The sequence below is a fragment of the Passer montanus genome, unplaced genomic scaffold, assembly GCF_014805655.1.
Source record: "Passer montanus isolate IOZ18808 unplaced genomic scaffold, ASM1480565v1 scaffold78, whole genome shotgun sequence".
In the NCBI taxonomy this organism is placed as follows: domain Eukaryota; kingdom Metazoa; phylum Chordata; class Aves; order Passeriformes; family Passeridae; genus Passer; species Passer montanus.
The window spans coordinates 880433-895700 of NW_024373034.1; the positions used below are offsets into that span (position 1 = coordinate 880433).

General features: G+C 37.9%; 1 protein-coding gene across 5 annotated transcripts in view; it reads left to right on the top strand.

Annotated features, from left to right (window-relative positions):
• TRAPPC9 (trafficking protein particle complex subunit 9) overlaps nt 1-15268 on the top strand; it is a 450083-nt gene that overhangs the window by 201704 nt on the left and 233111 nt on the right. For all 5 annotated transcript variants that reach the window (XM_039731495.1, XM_039731497.1, XM_039731496.1 and 2 more), the window contains 2 exons: nt 5736-5889; nt 15087-15177. In XM_039731495.1, the coding sequence (XP_039587429.1) occupies nt 5736-5889; nt 15087-15177 (245 nt within the window). The remainder of the gene's footprint in view (nt 1-5735; nt 5890-15086; nt 15178-15268) is intronic.

Sequence of the window (15268 nt, forward strand, 5' to 3'; positions counted from 1 at the left end):
TTCTTTTCTGGTTTAACTTTTTATTGTCTTTAATGTTGTCGCTCAGATAAGTCTAAGCTGTTGAATATTCAGCATTATAGTTTGACTTTTATCTCCTCTTCAATTATTTTAAATAAATAATTAAGTTCTAAATGCAAATTTTTAAATTTAATTGACCTTTTTTGAGATTAATTGAAAAATTTATCTTCTGCTCTGCATGGTTCAGATATCAAAGCCATCGTTTTTCTTTCTGCAGTAGTTTTAGGCCAGGAGGAGAGACCATTACTTGTGGGTCACTTGAGCTACTGAATTTTACAGTTGTATTTTATAGTAGTGAATGAAATACAAGTTGTACTTCTAAATCTGTGAAGTAATTACAAAGTAAACACAAAGTATATGTTAATTTGCATTACTTTACAGTATTGTTTCCAGCCAATGACACATGTGTTCACCTCACAAGAGATTTGATTCTTGAGGTCCCTCTTTGCCTGTAAATTATTTTATACTGGGGCATCATGTCCAGTTTGGTGTCAATGACATCAACTTCAGGACTTGTATTTAGGGTGGAATTATGTGCACCTGAAACATGAGGTTATACATTACAAGTGAGATTACACAGTGAAAGAATCAGGCAACATTTTAAAAGGAAACTTGCCTTATGCATTTTTTTTCCCTCTTGATCGTGAGACCAAGAGTATCATCATCACTTCAAGTTTTCCTGAAATTTTAAATCATTGAGTGTACAGGGACTCTCTGCACATAAGCATTCTGCATAAGTGGCAGTAACATGGTCTGGCATAGTGTCCCTACTGTCTACTTTATATAAGAAAGGAGGATGAACAGGAAACATAATATTGAATAAAGTCTCCAACTGCCTCCTGTCAGCTTCATTTTGGAAGCAGCTTGCAAAATCCTCTATGGATGATAGTATTTAAATAAGTAGTTAGCCATGAAGAAGAGTTTTTGGGTTCCTGTTATATTGTTTTCTCCTAAGGATAATTCAATAAGGGCTATCTCTATATTTTATTCTTCCAAGCCAAGCAGCACTGTTTTATTTACTTAATGAAAGATGAAATCCACTTAAGCTGACCAGATTGCTGCTTTTCTTTTAATACCATGCCTGCTCTTAACCTCGTTGTATTTGGAGAGTATCACATAATTAATTTCACTTTGTAGATTCAGGGGAGGACATGGAAAGATCTGAGGTGCATCACTGGTGGATGGGATGTGCCTGGGACCTGCCCACTGTCCTCCCAGGAACAAAGGCAGGAGTTTGCAGCACGCCCAGTGATGCTGCTTTACTCAGTTTTTCACCCGTGATTTTCTTCTGCCATTTTCCATTTCTGAAGCTTTCAGTGCTGCTTGGTTTTAACTGGCACTGCTTTGGGAAAGGGGGATTTGGAAGCCACTGGCTCAGGAGCAGTCGTGATGTCATTTGCAGGAAGTTGTTTTCCTCCCTGCAAATCCTTTCTGCTGAGCCTTTTGTTGTCAGGGCAGGGTAGGATTTCCAGTAAAGTTGCAGCTCTTTTTCTGAGAAGAGGTGAAATGAGCTGTCCAGTGCCTTTAGCAGCTCTGCAGTGTGACTTTAATGGGACTTTAGGTGACTGTCATTGAGATGTTGGCTGTGCCATCAGGAGGTTTGTCAGTTTTTTCCCTGTAAGCCATCCTGACAGATGACGTGAGATGATACCGTGCAGACACATCATCAGCATTGCCAATGAGCTGACCTTCTCCTCTTCATCCATTTCATTTGTATTTGAATAATTTGCATCCCTGTAACGATGCTCAGTTGTCTGAGGAGCTGTCACAACAGCTTGGGCTGCTTTCGTGACAAAACCCAGTAGTTCCAAAACATGGTTGTTTCATTATTCATGAAAACTGTTGTTGCTTTATTCCTCCTCCTGCTCAGACAAGTTTGGCCAGAGAGAAACAAAACTTGTTTTGCATTTGCAGGATTGGATATTAATTTTTTTTTTTTTTTTGCATAATGCAGTGTTTTTATACAAATATCTCATTATTTATTGAAAACTCATCTAGTAGGAAATTTGGATAGCTTCCCATGAGGCAAAGAAGTTAAAATGGAATTCTAGTCCCTTTTCCTGGAACAAGTTTATTTCTGAACTTCTGAGTTTTAAGATCTTCTCTGTTTTCCCTGATATGTAATTACTGTGAAGGGCAAGGAACAGGTGCCCTTGCACAATGTGAGCCGTCATTATCCTGGCTGTTTGCAACAAATTGAATGCCTGTTTCAGACTGAATTGTCTATTTTTACCTTTTTTCTTTATAGATCCATAGATTCCTGTATATCACAACAAGAAAGGACAAATTTGGGGAGAGGTGCAGAGAACTCTTGACAGGAAACAGGTCACAAAGTAACTGCAGAAGACAGCAGAGAATGACTTCTTTGGCTAAAATACATTTCAGTCTCATTATTCTGATGGTCAGCCCAGCGACAAAGTTGGTGATGTTCAAAAGGTTGCCTTTCACTGCCCTCTCCTTCTTCAGGGTGAGGTCCATGTGATCTCTAGAGATCATTTAAAAGTTGAAAAAGATCCTTTTTTCAGCTGGTGGCTGTAATTCATTGCCCAGCTCATCCGTTTTCTCATTCCATCAGCTGGCTCTGGGGATTCTTTGTCCACTTGTTAACACCTCCCTTGTGAAATGCATCTCTTGAGATGGAAGGAATCTTTGTATTTAAAAAGGAAGTGAAGAAGCTGGGTTTGAGTAGGGGTACATTTCTCAGGATGAATGACTGATTTAGGTTATGGTATTCATTTTTTGTTTTGATTCTTGTGCAAAGCCTTCCCATGTACTACATGTTCCATAGGCTGAGGAAAAAATACTGAAACAACATTACAGATTAAAAAAATGCAGAGACAAAACTTAAAATGAATATTTTTAGCACAAGAGGAAGCAGAATACACGTGATAAAAGGCAGAAACATTTAAGGGAAAGATTAAGGATTTAATTCGGTTGTGCTTTGCTTTGAGAGGAATTATAGTCTTGAAACATTTTATTTTATCTCTGTTTATTGCTTTCATATATCCTACCTAGAGCTGTGTTCATAGTACTGTTTTGTGGTATGTTTTTCTCTTTGTAGTTCTATTTTACTCAGACTCTTCACTTTCTAGCTGGCAAGTGAGTTGCTGGGGGTGTTTTGTAGCTTCTCATGTGACATGAGGTGCCACTGTGCTAAATACAGTATAAACATTATAAATAAAAACAGTTAGAAGATTTGAAAACTTAGTAGAGTCTCTGAGTACTGAGAGCCTTGTTTACTAAAGTTTTCCATAACTTAGAGTTTAATAAAAGTTACTTCAAGCAGAAATGCACAGTGCAGAGTTAAGAGCAATCTGGGCTGTGTTCCTAAGGCTGATGTGGATTTATTGGAGGCTGTTGGGGTACAAAGTGCTTACACGCATATTTAATTTCCAGACAAAAATTACTATACTGGCCATAATGCCAGCAATGGTCCTGCAACAGAGGAATGGAATCTGAATGCTGCATTTGCATATTAAATATTGTGAGGTAGGAATATATCTCTCAAATATCAATCACTTAGAAAAGTGCAACACTAATTAGATGGGAACTGTTTTCCTGGTTCCTTCAGAGATGGCTTCTAAATACTTCTGACTGTCCAGAAGCAAAAGCAATTTGTTAAAACATAGCTATACGAAACAAACTATATTTCTGTGAGAATATCAGCATTATTGTGTATATCATAGAAATGAAGTACTGGGTTTCCATGTGCTCATGTACCACAGAGGGGTGGAGTGGTCTCGGAAACAAAGACTGTGAAATTCAAAATATTCCAGTTGTGTCTTCCATGTGCATTGCCTGTGCAAAATCCAGGAACACATCCTGCCATTGCAGAATCAAATCATACTTCAATGCCAGTAAGAATTGATGTTGTTAGTCATAGTTTCAGGCCTGGTAATTTTTTTTTCCAGAATCCACTTTTCAGATTGTATCTGGGTGTTTTTCATTATGGTCTTTATTTCTGTCTTGATTCTGGCAGTTACTGTGATCCGCTTTTGTAACTCATCTTTAGCTTTTGAATATGCCCAGCACTTGATGGATTCTGCATGCAAATGAAGAACTTCTAATGATCTCTTACTGCATTAAAAATAGCCAAAACAAAACCCCCCTTAGAGAGGGACAGATTAATTCCTCCGCCTTTGGGATGTGAGGATCAGCAAAGATGCAGGCTGCAGAAGTGGGAGCTTATGGAAACCTTTGCCTGAGTGCTGTATTTGAACTTTTTTTGTCATCAAATCATAGAATGCTTTGGGTTGGAAGGGACCTTAAAGGCCATTTAGTTCCACCCCCTGCCATGGGAATGGAAGCCTTCCACCAGAACGGTGAAGGGGAAACTTCAGAAGCTTCTGCTCAGATGTCAGTTTTTGCTCAGTGTTGATAAAGCCTGTTTGAATTCATCTTCCCACTGCAAACTTCACAAGCCCTAGGTACTTCCTTGTAATTGCCATCTATTTTCACCCAGTTTCTTTTGGGGTCAAGATGCTTTTAAATGAATGAGAATTATAGAAAATATTTTCTGGTCTGGAGGGATTTCAAAGCTCTTCTTGTTGACATTTGTTACTGGTGTTTTCCTTTTGGCAAAATTAATGGAATATGTTTTCCTCTTTATATGGAGAAATAGATAAAAGGATGATAGTAATCCCGTGTTTTTGTGAAATGCCCTTCCCAGACTGCTTCTCGGTTTATAGTTGCATTTCCTCCTGAATGATTTTCAATGCTGTTGTTTGGTCTCCTTAAGTGCAAAGTCATCTCAAGAGCAATATATTTTAATTCTTCCCTAATTATTTTTCTATTTCAGACAATTCAGGAAATTAAAGCTGTTTTGGCAGCATAGTATATTAGATCTTCCATAACCACATTTCATGTGATGTGAGCTGGTCTAAATTCCCTTTTATATTAGATTAGTGATTCTAATTTAACATATCAGTATTTAGTATGCATTATAGTGTACTATATTTAATTTGATTACCTTTTATGCCTTACCGTACATTTAATAAAGCAATTATTTAACCATTTGCTACCAATGAATTTTACTGTGATATTGAAATTAATATGGTCTGTAATTCATGAAGATGCACAAAGCAGGAGAGAAGTGTCTTTGTAAAAAAAAAATGTGAAAGGCCACATTAAGGCCCTGCTTCTGTGGTTATTTTGTTTTTCCTTCCTGAGTTTTTCAAGGAAAAGTGAGGAAGTTGCCTTGTGAAACCAATGGGCTCTCCAAGTGTGTTACAGTTCACTTCAGGAGACACTTGCATATATAATACTCTGCTTCCCTTTTGTATGGGTTGCTACTGATAAATTACTTTAAATAGAATATTCCTCAGCTTTTGGCCCAGTCTTGTTGCTTTTTTCAGTCTTGAGCACCTACCAAGAGCAGAGGCAGGTGAACCTCTGCAGGAGGCAGGTAAACCTCTGCAGAACCACAATGAGGTCATCTGCTTGCAACTGTGAAATAATTGTCTTGTGCACCACTCACAAAGTCATTAAGATGTTGACTGATGATTTGTAAAACATTTTTACCATCGACAGGCTTAGACTTCTGTTTTTAGTAGCATAAACCATATGGTTTCTATGTCATTAATTACAGACTGGCTGCCACTGGAACCAATATATTGATATTGTAGTGCCTGTGTTCACAGTAGTCTTCAGTTTCTGCAGAAATAATATCAGCAGGAATGATGTTGTTGGCTTTTTTTTTTTCTTTTCCTTTGCTACAGCATGGCTATCCAAGTGGACAAGTTCAATTTTGAGAGCTTCCCAGAATCCCCAACTGATGGGGCACAGTTGGCGAATGCAAAGCAGCTGGAAGAAGAAAGGCAACAAGCAAGAGGCCTGGAGATTAACAGCAAGCTGGATATTTGCTGGAAAATTATATCCTTTCATAAATACTTGCTTTAAAAGTTTATAAATAGATGCCCTCTGGTACATTTTATTTTATAATTCAACTCACTTCGTGGCAGTGTTACTGAAAAGTAATTAGAACTATGAAGCTTATCATAATTATAGACTGTTTAAGGTTAATTGTGCTGTATATTATTTAGGCAATGCTTGGGTCATCCTATAATGGCTTTTTCTGAGTCACTGGGCATGTCATAAATCCTGTGTGTTTTTCCCAGCTTTTAGGGAACTGAGGAAGTGTAGTTAGGATTGCTGAGTAGTAGATTCATGGGGTCAAATTTGTCTATTCTCCCCCACACTGAGTAACTGAATCATGAAGAAATTAATGAAGCTGGATTTAGAGAGTTTGCATATATTTAATTAAATTTGGGTAAATTAGAACATATTAGAATAATTTATTTCCAAGTCTTCTCTATAGATTTAGTAATGTATCTAATCTTAGGTAGCTTTTTAAGGCTTAGACAGGACTTGTGTGATGACTTAGTCATTCTAAACATAAAATCCCCACAATAATTCTAAATGCAGTAAAATATTGCCTTATGATTATTAATAAGAAATAGCATTCAGTTTAGAGTTAAAATAAACCAGTGGTGTTGCTATAAATTTCATGATTTCTATAAAAAAAACTTGTGCTTGGCTTGTCAAAAATACACTTTCTCATGATTTTCTTCAGGAAACATTCTGTACAGTAAACAGTCCCCCAGGCCATGTGATGGTACTCAGCACTTCCCTGGAGATTTATATTTTTCACTCAGATCATCCTCAAATTCACATGATAGGGAGTGGCAGAAGATGAGAGAAGAATAGCAATCAAATCATGCTTGAGCTGTTTGTACTTTTAATTGTACTTTTATCCAGTGGTCTGAAATGATGTTTCATTACTAATTATTGTGAGGAAGAGCTTCTCTACTGTGAGGGTGGCTGAGCACGGGCACAGGTTGCCCAGAGAGGCTCTGGATTTTCCTTCCCTGGAGATATTCAGGAGCTGTCCTGGACACAATCCTGAGCTCTGGGGACCCTGCTTGAACAGGGGGTGCACAAGATGACCTCCAGTGGTCCCTTCCAACCTTTGCCATCCTGTGATGATTAAATCACATCAGGATTTGTCAAAGGCAAGGCTGGAGACATAAATGAGATTCCTAATACCTGGTTCAGTCCAGACTCCCCAAGCAACATTTCAGAGAGCTCCTTTTATGCAAAAAATGTCAATATTTAACCAGAACTGACTTAGAAAATGTCTGTGTTATGGGAAGATATAAATATTCTGTGATAGCATAGATGAATTCTTACACTGGAATTGAGTGCATGGTTGTAATCATTTTGTCAAGGTGTAAAAATTCATCCTCACTCATTCCAGTTGCTGGGCAACACGGTTTACATCCATTCTGTGTTCTGGATTTAACCCCAGTTTTGATCCTAGAACCATTGTGGCTGACATGCCTTAGACACCAGTAGAACAGTGTGAGGGTTCTGTATATTAAATTCAGTGCAACCATTATTTTTTTTTTTTTTATTTTTAATACTTGTTAGGATTTTTCTCTCTGTTCCAGTAACTAAAACTAATCTAATTAATTAAAGGAAACACGTTTCACATGTGCTTGAAAATCCTTGAAGAAATGTGTACATTCTTTTCCAGGTGTTATGTCCCAACTAGAGTTAGTCTTTCCCATAGCATTGTAGAATCATTAATGTTGGAAAAGACCTCAAAATACCTCCAAAATCAAGTCCAAACTTGGACCAAATACCACCAACCAAACCACAGCACTGAGTGCCACACTGAGTCCTTTCTTGAACACCTCCAGGGATGGTGACCCCCTTGACCACCTCCTTGGGCAGTCCCTTCCAATGCTTGACAACCCTTTCCATAAAGAAATTCTTCCTTATGTCCTACCTGAACATCTCTGGCTTCATCCTTTTATTTCTTGCAGCAATATTTAGATGTGAACCAGTCAATTAAAAAAAAATTCTTCTCTCCATTCTGCTAAGTGTAAGAAACTTGATTTTTGAGTTATTTTTCTCCCATCAGAGTAATTGGATGCAGGTCAGTAGAGTTTATACTGGTGGACAGACAGGCAGAGAAATGGATGGATAGTTCAGCTGCTTCAGCCTTGTTTTCCTTCAGGAGTCAGCCTCAGTGCAGCCAAGAGAGGAAAAGTATTTGCAAAATTACAAAGGGGTAGAATTACTGATAGTTCCTCCTAGAGGAGGCATTTTTGCAAGTCTCTTGAATGGTAATGCCAAGTGACCCCTTTGTTATCCATCATCTCTGAACTGCTTACAGCTCCCCAGGTAACTTTTCTGTCCTGACTGTGTGCATGACATGGGAAAGTGATGGGCTGAGGTGAGTTAATGTCACAGAATCTGCCCTGAGGTGTGACCCAAGGCCCATGCCAGATGCTTATACCCGGACTGTGGCATTTACATTTTTTGAAAAATCCCTTTACTCAGGATTTTTCTTCTGGGAAGCTGGGAAGCCTCAGAGAAAGAAGAAAACAGTATTATTTTATTTGCTTCTTGTGTGTTTTGCTGCTTTAGAATGTGTTTGGAGATTGGTTATCCAACAGGTGGTTGTTTCATTGGTTTCATGTGAATTGTTTTGACTTTTTGGCCAGTTAGAGTCAAGCTGTGTCAGGGCTCTAGGGAGAGTCACAAGTTTTTATTATTTTCTTTTTAGCATTCTGTGAGTATCCTTGCTGTATTCTTTACTATAGTATAGTTTAGTATTCTTTAATATAATATAGTATCATAAAATAATAAATTAGCTTTCTGAGAACACAGAGTCAGATTCATCATCCCTTCCTTCATCTGGGAATCCCACAAATACAATACAGGACTTGCAAAAGCATGTGGAGGAGAAATTAGAGTGTGCACAGGGAATTATTAGGAAAGGAGGGATGAGACAATTGAAAGCTTTTTGACCAAGGACAGAGTTGTCCAACACAGTGAAGTGCTGTGTGTTTGTTGCAGACCACCCAAACCAGAAGCAAAGCTGGATGAGCTTTTCTTTAAGGACTCTAAGAAGTGTTCCAGTTGCAGGTGAGCTTATTTCTGAAATGTTCTTAGGGCAGTTTTTGTGTATAGGTGTTGGATGGTTTGATTTGGTAGGTGCTGTGTGAGACCTGCTCCCAGAACAAATGATCCAGCTGGAGTGTTTGAAGTTTGTCCTGAGATGATGGAGCTCAATATCCTGAGGGAAGTGAGAAAGGCACATGGCAGGATAATGACTCTGGACTTGAGAAGAGGAGACTTTGGGGAAGGCAGGATTGGAAGGATTGCTGGATTTGGTCCCAGTGAACTTTCTAGGACTCCAAGAGCAGCCTCCTCCAAGCCTGGGAGTTACAGCAGTCAACAAAGTTCATCTGACCCTTGGAGCAAGGTGTGTCATGAGGAAACTGTTAAATTCCAGTTAGGTACTAAGAAAATTCCTTTTCACAATGAGGATGCTCATATACTGGAACAGGTTGTCCAAAAGTCCTGTAAAATTGCTGTCTTTGAAGATGTTAAAAATTTCTGGACAATGCCTTGAACAGCCTGGTGCAATTTTAGTATTTTCCATGCTTGGAGCACAGGGCTGGACAATGACTGGAATTGCCTTTCAATATAAATTATTCTGTGATTTGTGCAGCTGGGCAGAGGGCTGGGTCAGAGAGTGACTTCTGAAAACTAAACTCTTTCCTTCATCCATCTTCTGCTGTCCCCAGGTTTCATTGCAGCCAGAGAAATTTTCTAATGTACTGTGAAGGAATTGCTATTTCAGTGAAATGGGACTATAACATTTGGGGTTATTTTCTTGAAAATATTCTAAACCTGGCCCTAACAGCCTTTAAAAAAGTGAGGCAGACTTCCAGTGCCACCTTAAATATCATGTTCCATATTTAACTTTTCTAATAGTTAGACTTTTTTTTCTTACTTCAGCCTTAATATCTGTGATGTATAGGAAATCTGTCCTATTTCCAATGTTTCCTTACAATTTTTGAATTGTATTTTGTGCTCCTTCCTCAGTTTCTTTCCCATATTTAAACCTAATTGCGAAAATTTCTTTCAAAGCACATTTTCTTTCAGTCATATTGCTGATTTTGTCCTGCACTACAGGTCTATTTTTCTCAATATGTGGGATCCAAAGCTGGAGGCAATACTGCAGGTGAGATTTCTCACAGAATAAAATTGGACCTTCCAGGTTTCAGAGATGATATTTTTTTCTGAGAACTATTCTTTAATTCTATTGTCTCATATATTTTATATTTTTTTTGCATGTGGTCCAGCATAACTGACTGAATTATTATTCCCAACTTCCATTTATAGATTTGTTGATTTCTTTTAGGGTGGTACTTGGAACTTTCATCATTTCATCTCAATGATCTTCATAAATTCCACTCATTTATTAGGTTTGTGAACACTGCCATCTTTTCCAAATACATTAAAATTATGAATGTTTTTGTAGTTCATCATGGAGGCAGCTAATCAGGATTTTGAAATTATTATCTATCAGACAGAACCTTGAGTCATCTCATTTGCTTGACAGCAAATCACAGATAACTCTTATTGAAATAAGCTTTTCTGTGTCCATTCCACTTTTGATGACTTTATCTTGATCATAAATATGAATCATCAGCTATGAGAGTATTACATCTTGTGGAACTTCTGTGCCTCCGTAAATGCTTCTTTAAATTTCTATGCTGCTTCTTATTGTTTGCAGAAATAACTATAATTTAAGACCCTAAATAACTACTTATAATTAGTTTTAATATTAAAATGTCTCAATAATAATCAAACAGAAAGCTTAAAATATGAATAAGGCAACTGCTGTAAGTAAAATGTGCAATTCATGCAGATTTATTTTTAATTAGTGTAATTCTTATTTATGAACATTTGCTGTTTTTTTATGGTTATGTGCATTCTCCCACCTGCATTTATTTGTAAAGGACATATTTATTGAAAATAATTTCTTTTAGTATGCAAGAGGTGGAGTGCTGTAGGAAGAAAAAAAATTAGTAACTTCCAGATAGAAGCCATTTTTAAAAACCAATTGTCTTTTTAAGCAGTAGGTTTTAGGTAAAAGACTGTGTTCTAATTGTGAGTACCCAGCTACACGTGAGGCAATCCAGAGAGTGTAAAAGACCAAAGTTTTCCCTGGGGAAATAACTGGTTCATTTGACTGTCATTTAGGTTTTTGGTATGAAACAGTTTCTATCATATCCAATCTGTTGCTACAGAAACATGAAATAAGGGTGTCAACTGTGAAAAATTAGGTTTTTAGGTTTGCTTTGGTTTGTTGTTTTTTTTTTTAAACAGCATCTGGTGGTTGTGCGTTTGTTAGCTCTGAGGCCCCCACTGGGGCTGCTTTGATTGTGCAGATGAAAATATCTAGAGCTGTTAAATATGAACTGTTGTGCTGGAAGCTGGAAGTCAACTGTTGGAATCCTGGCTGATGCCTGTGTTGTTAATAACAAAGATTTGACTTTAGGAAATGAGGCCTGGGTCAGCAGTGTGGCTCCAACAGAAGAGCAGGTTTGTGATGGCAGTGAGACCTCAGCAAAACGTGTGGAGATTTGGTTAAGTAGATAAATTCTGCAAGGTCAGACTTAACCTTGGCAGCCTGTACTCGTGTTTATCTGGGCAGTCTTTTTCAATGAATTTTAAATCCTGGATCTTACACTTGTGTCTTTTATCAGCTTTGACTTTGAGCTAAGAATAAAAGGGTATCTTGGCAACCCCTGTTCGACTCCTTTGCTTTCATTGACTTCTAAAGGCTTTGTCTTAGGCAAACTCTGGAGTTAAGCTTTTCTCTCTTGTTCCTTTTATGTTTTCTTATTGCATATTTTGGTCGGTTTTCATCTCCAAGGTAATGAGTTTGTTGCAATTTTCAGTTTTGTATTTGTCCTATACTGAACAATTTAATGTGATTGCCTGATAGTCAGGAGAGAGAGAGATCAGTGAGATGGAATTCCATGATCCAGATCCCTCTGTAGGTCCATGTGAACACATAATTCCTTTACGTGTTTATTCCTTTTTGTTTTAACACATCCACTTCTTTGGTTGCATCTCAACCTCACCTTTGCCACCAGCCTCCTTTCTGCTGTTTCATTCAATGATCTCATTAGACAAATTCAGTTTATTTCATGAGTCAAATAATCTGTGCATGGCCTAGCCATTTAAATGCTACATTTTCCTTTCACATAGAATTGTGAAAGTTGAAATTTCTCATCAGTTTTACAATCCATGGCCATGTATCTAAGATAAACTAATAAATCAATTTGTTTGACAAATAAACAAATAAGACCCTGAACCTCCATATTAATCTACAAGAACATGCACTGAGATATTTCTTGACTACAGAATTCATTTTGCTACTAGATGACAATAAGCAGTGCGCTAAAAATGAGATTGGTGCTTGTGATGGAATAAGAAAATTTATTTATCTGAAAATTTGGGCTGTGAAAGCTTAAACTGCTTTTGGGTTATTACTTTTTTTTTCTCTGTTAATAAGTTTGTGGGTTTTTCTGGTGGGTTCCTTTTTTGTTGTTGTTGGTTTTAGTGTTTTATTTTTGTTGTTGTTTCCCCCCCCCCCTTTTTTTTTTTTTTGTTTTTTTTTTTTTGCCCCCCCCCCCCCTTTTTTTTGTTGGAGAATTGTTTTTGGGGGTATTTTTAAAACATTTTTTAGCTTTTGCAAAGAGCCATTCAGTTTGATTTCTAAATTTTTTCCTGAAATGTGTGATCAGAAAACCACCAGTAGTATCTCGGAATGGTTCAGGCTGGAAGGGAGCACAGTGGGGTCACCTGGTGCCACCTCCCTGCTCCAGCAGGGCCATCCCAGAGCACAGGCACAGGATTGTGTCCAGATGGTTCTGGAATATCTGCAGGGAGGGAGACCCCACACCCTCTCTGGACAATCTGCTCAGTGCTTGGTCACTGCACAGGGAAGAAATTATTCCTCATGTTCAGGAAATTCCTGGGCATCAGTTCCTGCCCGTTCCTCTTGTGCCATTGCTGGGCACACCCAGCAGAGCCTGGTCCCTGCTCTGAGCCCTCCCTGCAGACACTGACAGACAGGGATGAGGTCCCCTCTCAGCTTTCTCTTTTTAAGGTTGAACATCCCCAGCTCCCTCAGCCTTTCCCTGCAAGAGAAATGCTCCAGTCCTTTCATTTTGTTGTCCTGCACTGGCCCTGCTCCGGGAGCTCCACATCTCTCCTGTCCTGAATGGACACAGTACCCAGATATGCCTCACTACCTCCTGTGGTTTTATGTTCCAGGGGGTAATATTCTACCTCTGAATACATGGATCTGCTTTGGTAGCATTTACCAACGATAAAGAAGGGAGAATCACCTGTTTTATAGTAATTTTATAGTCTTAGTTAAGACATTAAGCTTTCCATGAAGCTCTAAACAGTGAAAATTTGTGCTATTCCAGGCACCACTGTGAGTCTGTTGTAAGTAAATTACATTAAAGTTAGTTTAATGTTACAGTTAATGGTAGCAACTCTGTTTTAAAGCATCTTTTAAATACTGCCCTTTTATTACTGTTTTCTCTCACTTACAGTTCTTAGATTAAAGATGTGATAACAGAATTATTTATCTGCTGTTTCTGTGAAATAATTCAAATTATTCTCTACCCTCTAGTGTGTTTATGGAAATTATTGAGTTGTGCTGGTGTTCTGAGTCTCAGTTTTCAGCAGCAGCACTATTCTAAGGTGATATTCTGCTGCCTTCAGTTTTCCAAATAGATGCTTTTCTTTAATGGTGTTTACAGCTTTCAGACTCCTTGGGCTTTGTGAATTTGTTATTTGTGGTCTATTTAGGAGAAAAAGAAAAGATACTATTTATGACATTTTTCAGGGCATAATGAGAATATTTTAAAAAATAATGGCAAGAATCCTGTACTTGGTATTGATTTTTTTTCTAACATCTCTGAGCTCTTGAGTCTCAATCACTGTTAGATTTTCTTTTGTTCTGAGCTTTCAGGACTTTTCTTTAAATCTCCTGGAGACCCTGCAAGATTATGTCCTGTGGTAGAAATTAGTTATCTGCAGTGCTTGTTAATTTTCTTTTAACTGACACAGGTGAATCTATACTTCAGCAGTCAGATGCTGTGTGTTCATCTCCAGAGTTTACAGAAAAGGGACTGATCACATTTAGAAGCTGTTGATAAAAGCTTAGATGTTCTTTTATTTTTTGATATATTTTTGAGGACCAGGGTTCCAGTACTTTTGAAGTAATTGGTTGAAATCTTGATGAATCTCATTAGGAGCTTATTCCTTCATTATGGTGGGACACATTCCTGGATACAAGATGGTGCTGACATCTGCATGTGCTTCCAAGCCCTGTGAATCCAGTGCCTTTCTGCAGTCAGGGAATTATAAAAACGAAATCCAGTGCTCTTCCTGCTACAAATAAATGTTATCTTGATTGACTCATCACACAAAATTATTATTAATTTAAGTGGATAATACTGGCTTTGCGTGACATGGAATATTGTCCATGCTTTTATTTTAGCACTTGTGTAAATGTTTTGAAGCCCTTTTAAAAGAGATTTTTCTGTCCACAACAGTTTATTTCAATGTTCTGCTGTCTTTAAGAGTAAGAACAATTTCCTAATTTGTTCTCTTTTCAATATGGGCCTGTTTCTGAGCTCGTGCAGGGTAGAAAGGGAAGCTTGAAGGTTCTGTGTCTGTGGTTCTGGTCTGATGTTTGCCCTCAGTAATGACACTGTCACTGTCCATCCCATGGAACTGGCACCAAGTCTGCAGTAAGGGCTATCCTGGTAGACATTTCTTCTGTTTTCTGTTGCCCTGTTAAATTTTGTTCTGTTTTCTGTTGCCCTGTCAAATTTTAACCTCTTTGTTTTCAGATTGTTCCTGATTTATCATTCTGAATTCTCATCCTGCACCACATACTTAAGGGTTTTGCATTTTTGCAGCTCCCAGACTTTTTTACCCTCGTGTTTTATTATGGTTCAAGTACACTTTACCTTTGCTTTCACCATCCTCAGTGGAATAAAATTTTTATTTTCAAAAGATCTCAACTGCTGTACTTTTACTGTTGGTCAATTTATGGGTTAATAAACCATAGTAATGAATCTGTAGATTGCAGTTTTGATTTGCAATAATAAAAGTTGTGCATGTCACATACCTTTTTCCTCTCTGAAACAAAATTTTCCTTAATTCCAACTTACCCTTCCTTGAAGCGTGAAGGGGAAGCAAGTGTGGAAGGGGTTCTGAATCAGCTGGTCCTGGAGCATCTGCAGTTGGCTCCTCTCCAGTGGGGTGAGTGGTGTCAAAATGGATTGATGATCTTTTATAGAGAATCTACTGGCTTGTAATTTTCAGCAGCGTGAGAATGATAATGTTTTCATTT